Source organism: Euprymna scolopes, chromosome 11, assembly GCF_053919585.1.
Source record: "Euprymna scolopes isolate OS-2025 chromosome 11, ASM5391958v1, whole genome shotgun sequence".
Taxonomy (NCBI): domain Eukaryota; kingdom Metazoa; phylum Mollusca; class Cephalopoda; order Sepiida; family Sepiolidae; genus Euprymna; species Euprymna scolopes.
The window spans coordinates 90865809-90873723 of record NC_136492.1 but is presented as its reverse complement, the minus strand read 5'-3'; the positions used below and the strand labels follow the sequence as shown (position 1 = coordinate 90873723).

Genomic DNA, 7915 nt, shown 5'->3' with positions numbered 1-7915 from the left:
ATAAACAGTAATTTGTTGCTACAATCATGAGCATAAAAACGACCCTGGTGTCTAACTCTGTCCCGTGGGGAGGCATAGTAAATAGGTACAATCATGAGCATGTTTCGGCTTACTGCTTAAAGACAAATTGAAAATGTAACTAGCTCTACTTCCGTATTGAGCACTCTTGTATTAACCTCGTTATATTTCATTGGTTACCCTACTTTTGAAAAATAGCAACTTCAAACTATACCTGAAGTTATATTATAAATACCCGTATGATGACATTCCAATATTAAAGGTGCAAAAAAAAAAAAAGGTAATATTGAAGTTGTCAGCTTTAAGCAGGTTGCCATTGAAAAAAAAAAATTAACCATTTCGGTTAGTTAAGTATGATTTAGTGACAAACGTCTTAAAGCTGAAAAAAGAACAACAAAAAAAAAAACAATTTCAATATAACCGTGACCGTGAATAATAGTAAATAAATAAATGAAATAAATTTAAAAAATGTGGACAAATTGAAGGAAAAAAAAACTGGTAGGGAAAAAGTTCAGTAAAACGAAAAGGAAGAGGGAAAAAATATATATATATATATATATATATATATATATATATATATATATAAATATATATATATATATGCTAGGTCAGGGTTGGGCGTGAACTGTTTCCCTCCTGTTTTAACTTATTGACAGCGACAAGAAAACTCATTTCGTAGTAACGACAAACTTTTAATCGTCGCTTCGTTATTACTAGGACGACTAAATGTACTACTAATACCACCATTACTAACACTACTACTACTGCCACCGTTGCAAAGACAGGACACTATTCGCTTTCCTGGTGACTATACTATCATTCACTTTCTTCGACTAAAGGATAATCATTTTTAACCACACACCCGGAGGTGATACCTTGGCCACATTTTGTCTTTTATTTCCGTATCATTATTGACAACATCAACATTGGACGTATACATATTGGAGTGATATTCAATTAATACCATGCCCGTGCGGAAGCAAGGTCAGTAAACATATATATTTATATTAATTATGTAGCAAGGTGCGCGCTAATGTGTTTATGTGTATATTATTGTTTTACGACGACGGTGCAGAAAAACTTAAAGCTTTAAGTATACAAAAACCGATCATCGTAGAAATGTCTTCTTTTACATGTGTTTTTTTTTTGTTGTTGTTGTTTGTTTGTAGAGTGAGCATTAGTTAAAAAAAATATTGCACAAAAACTTCAACTTTAGCAAACGTGTTGCTTTTTTTTTTTTTTTTTTTTTTTTTTTACCTCATCTAAACAATAACATTTTCAAAATGTTTTCTAAACCCTCTCCCGTCTTCAACCGAAACCATAATTTAAAATGTAAATACCTTGCAAACTAATACTTTGATGAATTTAAATAACATGTTTTTAACGACCTATACACAAGAAAAAAAAAACTGTTTTAAGACGGGAGTGATTCTATAAAAATATATACTAATGCAAATCTAAGTATGTTCTTTCCGGATTTAAAGTTTTAGAAATCATATTTTATTTCTCCCTTAGAAACTACTGTCGTCGTTCATAAAAATATTAGCACACTACACTTCGTTTTCTGCCTACTGAACGTAAAAAGTAATTTTCACGCGAAGTACTTAAATTAGTTAAATTTTAATGTCTTCAACGTGTTTATTTTAAAGTTTTAATGTTTATTTTAGTTAAATATAAATTGCCAATAGTCACTAGCTATTATTTTCCCCAGAAAATCTATTTACTGAAAAAGTAAAAACTTTCTTGAAAAAAAAAAAAATCCTGATCTATTGAAATATGGTAAGTATTAAATACGTAAAAAAAAAAAAAAAAAAAAAAAAAAAAAAAAAAAAAAATTTTTTACCAAGATTGAATTCAATTTTAGAAGTACATAAATAGTTCTTTTAAATCTGTTCATTTTCTTTTTTCTTTTTTTATCGCAAAAATAAATGATTTTATTAACGTATACTACCAAATTGATGAGTAAAGAAAACTTTTAACCTTTTAAAAACTTCCGATAGAAAAGGCAATGTATCAAAGCTAGTGTTAGTTTATTTAGGAGGTTGTTCCCCCCCCCCCCAATGTATTTATGCACTTTTGTTACCGTGCTGAAAAAATATCGTTATGTAGAAATTTATTAACATGGGAAGGGTGTTTTGTAATTATTCTGGACTTTCACCTAACATTTTAATAAAAAAAAAAAAGCCATCGTAAATCTTATACTATTTTTAAAAATAGCACGGTAACAAATGTGCTTAAGCACCATTTTTTTTTTTTTTTTTTTTTTTTTTTTTTTTTTTTTCTTTATATTTTACTTCTAAAAGTTCATTTTAAAAGTGAAAAAAAAATTCACCTTGTACTTAAAATCTTGACCCCCCCCCCGCTCATCTCCATAATGTCCCGCCCCTTTTTAAACCCAAGAAAAAAAAACATTGAATACAAACCAAAAACGCCAATTGTTCAAAGTTATTATCTTAAATTTTTTTTCTATTAAAGATTTTAGCTTTAAAAGGACTGTCATTGAAACGTCTTGACCAACTCATACGTTTATAATTTGGTTTAATTATATCTATAAAAGTGAACGTGTGTGTGTGTGTGTGTGCACATTTCACTACGCAATAACTCTGTCAATATTAAGTCTACAGACTCGAAATTTAATATACAGGGTACTGAGATTTGGAAAAATATTTGATCGGTTTTCGGCCAGCAGTGTGGACGGTTTGGACCTTTGAGAACTCTACCAAACTCCTCCGACAATTTTGGGTGTAAACACTTGAAATTTTAGATATAGGTTCCTTGGACATGGATATAACTTAACTTGATTTGAGCCCAAAACAATAAATGTTAAGGAGTCATTATAGGGGTCAAAGTTTAAAAAATTGACCGCTTTTTTTTTTTTTTTTTTTTTTTAAACGCCGGGCTGAAATGCTAGTAAAATACAAAAACTGATCCAGGTAGGTACTGATCCACCCAGGTAGGTACTGATCCCACCCACTACTGATCCACGCTATTTTTTAAATCGTATTTCCAAGTTTAAAATTTTTGTTGTTTGTTTTTATTCAATTGTAAGGTTAAAGTACATAATAGGTACAAAACACCCTCCCCTCCCCATGTTAAGAATGGCTTTTTAAATAACGTTATGTCAACACGGATCAATAAGTGCACTGCACTGCTGGTACCAGAATAACTTACCTTGCCTTTGGTAACATTTATTTTGGTGCTTATGCACTTTCGTTACCGTTTTAAAGCCCTTAACATGGGAAGGGTGTTTTTGTAACTATTGTGCTTCCACCTCGTGAAACTTGAATTTAACCTGGAAAAAAATTTATAAAAATAGCGCTGTAACAAAAGTACTTAAGCTCATTTACTGGTTTCTTGGCCACTTTTTCGGTCTGTTGTCCATACTTAAAAATGCCAGATTTATTAGAAAAAAAATACAGTAATAATCAGGTCATAATATTGTTGGGTAATTAAAACTAATTTAGTTAAGATAATGTTTACAAGACAACTATCTTAAAGCTAAAAACTTCAATACAATCAATTTTTCTTGGTCAATTTTTACGATGTGCCCAGCGTATTATAAACACCCCAACCTCCCCATGTTAAGAACGGCTTTCGAGGTTGGGGGGGTTATTCCGAAAGCCGTTCTTCACATTCGAAGTTAGGGTGCTTATAATATGCTGGAGCACGTCGTAAAAATTAACCATTTTCTTTTTATTTCTATTTTGCATCTCAAAAAAAAAAAAAAAAAAAAAAAAAAACGGTGGCGAAAGTTCTAATATGAGTCATGGTAAATATTTTATTTATTTATTGTACCAATCCAGTCATATGTCCTTATGCTAAGAAATTGAAACTATTTCTAGAAGTTTTCAATATTTCAGTGACGATTTTCATCCTTTTTTTTTTTTTTAAGATAGGATACAAGTTTTTTTAAGTGGTAGTTTTTTTTTCTTTTTTGTACCAACAGATTTGTTTCTCCCTCCTTCCTCTATAAATTTCAGCCAGCAGCCACTGACATTCCATACCTTTACTTTCCGAGTGTTATTTTAAGGGGCCACTGGCATTTAAACACAAGCATAGAAACTTGTATATTTCCGGTGTGTTTAATGTTCTTAGGATTTTTAGGAATAGCCCCTCCCTCTAATCATATGCATGTATTCTGAAACTATTTAGGCTATTTGGATATTTCCCTTGGACAAAGAAAGAACAGTCAAATCGTGACGTCTACATTCGCGCCGGACGACCATGAAAAGGAAATACGGGTATCTGGTTGGCCTTTTGGTCGAGATCAAAGTGTAGTATCTGTTCTTCAGATGCTGCACTTCCATTTCTTGTTCTCTTTCGATGGAGGATCAGTCCTTCACGACTGAGACAATTTTTTAAATTATTTTTGTACCTTTTCTCTACGTTAAAAAACGACCCTGGTGTCTAACTCTGTCCCGTGGGGAGGCATTGTAAATAGGTACTACTATACACAAGTACGAAAAAGTTGCCCCCCCAAAAAAAAAAACACAAATATATAACAAATAAAGATCGATGTGCATTATGTCCAACTCCCAAAGGGTGTTTATTCCGAAAGCCGTTCTTAATATGGAGAGGTTGGGTGTTTATTTCGAAAGCCCTTAACATGGAAGGCATTTTATTTTCAGCCTACCCGTAATGTCTTCGGGTGGTCCCCCAGTACACTTTCACCCAAATGTTCTCAAAGGAAAAATAGATTGCTTTTCTACTTAACTGGATAAGTTTTTAGTGTTTTTATTTAAGGTAAAAGATTGATCAAAAAACGAGTAATGTTGAATGCTGCCGGAGAACAAGACAGCCATTTTATTTTATTTCTTATTTTAAAGTGATTATCGAGCCTTTGTCACATCACGGCCATTTTTTTTTTTTTTTTTTCTCCCGCAGCGCGTTCAACATTACTTGTTTTTCTAATCGAATAAACATTTTACATTAAATCCAACACTAAAAACTTATCCAGTTAGGTAGAAAAGTAACTTCTATTGCCCGGGTTTGTATTACTGTACACATAGATTCGAAAAAGTTGTCAAAAAACAAATATAGAACAAATAAATGTTATCAAAGGCAAGATAAGTTACTTTTCTACCTAACTGGATATATTTTTTGTGTTTTTATTCAGTGTAACATGTTTATTCAGCTCGAAAAACATGCAATGTTTATCGATGTATTGGAAAATTCAAAATGGCAGCCGACTCTCTCGGAGAGGGTACGTTTGGGAAAAGTTTATTATAAATAATAAACTAGACAAAATACTGTTAGAAAACAACCGAATACATGTCAACTTATGTCACGGTAACATATATTGAGCGAATTTCTAACAGTATTTTGTCTAGTTTATTATTTATAATACCTTTTCCCAAACGTACCCTCTCCGAGAGACAGTCGGCTGCCATTTTGAATTTTCCAATACATCGGTAAACATTGCATGTTTTTCGAGCTGAATAAACATGTTACACTGAATAAAAACACAAAAAATATATCCAGTTAGGTAGAAAAGTAACTTATCTTGCCTTTGATAACATTTATTTGTTCTATATTTGTTTTTTGACAACTTTTTCGAATCTGTGTACAGTAATACAAACCCTATTGCCCTTTGATATTTGTTTTCTTGACAACTTTTTCGTACCTCTCTGTGTATAGTAATACAACCCCCCCCCCCCGGGTAGGTATCTTAATACAGGGGGGGGGTAAAAGAAGCAATATAAATATAACAGATGTTACCAAAAGCGATATAAGTTATTCTTCTACCTAATACGTTTGTGTTTTAACGTATTTTTTTTAAATATTTTTGTTCAAAACAAACCTAATGTCCACTTTGAGAACGAAACCAAAATAGCTATCCATAAACTCTGCACGAGGACCCTTGATTATCTCCAAAAGAATCGTAAATTAAACAGAACACCGGTAGAACATTACAATATTTTTGCATGATTGATGACATTTATTGGGTATGTTTCTACCAGTATTTTTAATTTTTAAGCGATTATCAAGGGCCCTTGTGCAGGCAGACATTTTATCTTCGAACACTAGGTTATTTATCTATCTTAGGACACTTATGTTTCTTAATTACTCTTTCGGTTTGTCTATAGGGTGCTTAAGATGCAGTCGACAGATCGATTTTTTAAATATGTGGTTTCAAGTACAAACAGTACTTATCAAAAAATTACAAACATTTTATAGAGCACAACAACTGTTGTGTTTTTAGTAAAAAAAGAAAAAAAAAGTCTACACAATATGACTAAAGGAGTATGTCAGCCATTACACTGGCGAAAAGGGAGATAAGTATGTCCCTGTATTCGCAATCTTCAAAGTGTTCATGTCTAGGTAAAAAACAATTTTCATTAATTTTCCATAATTTTTTTGACTAATTTTCTATTTGATGAATTTTAATTTTTGGATACATTACTATTTTCGATATGACAAGTACAGTTGTTCTTGCTTAAAACCATATATTAAAAAAAAATCGATCTGTCGAGTATCTTAACAAACACCGTCTATAGTAACATTGTTACTAACAAATGCTCAGTTTTTACAATTTAAAACTTGTAGAAAAATGTTCAGTGCTTGGAGTAGTTCACGGCATAAAACAAAAAAAAAAATCAGTTTTTTAGAAATTTACCTGTAAAGTCCGAAGTTTAAAACCTTATTTTATAAGAACACATTTTTTCTTTTTGTCTTTTTTTTTTTTTTTTTTAATGAAACCTTGGTCCTTGCTCCTTTAATTGAAAAAAAAATTAGGGCTTGAATTACATTTTTCGAGGAGTTATAAGCTTAGAAAGATAGGGGGTCGAATAATTTACGCCTCTCATTTTGAAATGTCTATTAAAAAGTAAATAATTAATTTATGTTTAATAGGTTTATATATCACAAATTGAAGAGAAAAGGTCAATAAATAATATATTCAAATTTAAAACAAAAAAAAAAATCAGTTTTTTAGAAATTTACCTGTAAAGTCCGAAGTTTAAAACCTTTTAAAAAAAAAAAAAACACATTGTTTTGTTTTTTTTTTTTTTTTTAATAAAACCTTGGTCCTTACTCCTTTAATTGAAAAAAAGAATTAGGGCTTGAATTACATTTTTCGAGGAGTTATAAGCTTGGAAAGATGGGGTGGAATTATTCACTATTTTCACGAAATTTCTGACACTGCTACGGCACGGGTGTCTTTAAAATGTTCCTATTTACTTGCCTCCCCACGAGGACAGTTAGACGAAAGGTCGGTTTTTAATGTGGAGAAAATCCAGCTCCCCCAAATGGGGCATTCTGGATAGGAACAAAAATGAAAAAGGCCTCAGTCTAAAAGAATTTCTCCTCCACTGATTGAGATCAGAATAAAAGTGTAGTATCAGAACAGATACTACACTTTGGGGTGCTAATGCACTTACTGATCCGCGCTATCTTTTTTTATCGTATTTCCAAGTTTAAAGTTTTTTTTTATTATTCAATTGTAAAGTTAAAATACAGAATAGGTACAAAAAAACACCCTCCCCTCCCCATGTTAAGAATGGCTTTTTAAATAACATTATTTCAGCAGCAGCACGAATCAATACGTGCATGAGCATGACTGCAAGAGTACCCTTAAGAGGAGGTAAAACTTAGTTTTATCGAAAATGAATTAAATTAATATAGTTAGTATGTTTTTTCGTTTGCCCGCCACTAATCAAAATCACGGATTTGTCACGTGATTGAAATTAACACAAACTCATAATGTTAAATTAGAAAATTCGTCTGCTTAAAAATAAAAATCGATGTTTATTTTTCACGTCCTCCCAAGAATATTTGTCGGCTTACATTTTTTTTTAAATTATTTGATTTTCTATTTTGTTGTTCAAAATAGAATTAACGTTAAAGTGTAGGATCTGTTGTGATACTATACTTCAAATCTTTTCTCTCTTCTTTATTA

At 31.4% G+C, this 7915-nt stretch overlaps 1 protein-coding gene across 9 annotated transcripts in view; it reads left to right on the top strand.

Moving 5' to 3' along the window:
• Nucleotides 1-478: 478 nt before the first annotated feature.
• LOC145287959 (disks large homolog 1-like) overlaps nt 479-7915 on the top strand; it is a 909452-nt gene continuing 902015 nt past the window's right edge. For 4 of the 9 annotated variants that reach the window (XM_080135923.1, XM_080135919.1, XM_080135921.1 and 1 more), the window contains exon 1: nt 479-1002. In XM_080135923.1, coding sequence (XP_079992049.1) covers nt 984-1002 — 19 coding nt within the window. In that variant the 5' untranslated portion in view covers nt 479-983. The remainder of the gene's footprint in view (nt 1003-7915) is intronic. The other 5 variants (XM_080135930.1, XM_080135917.1, XM_080135911.1 and 2 more) reach the window with 2 other exon arrangements.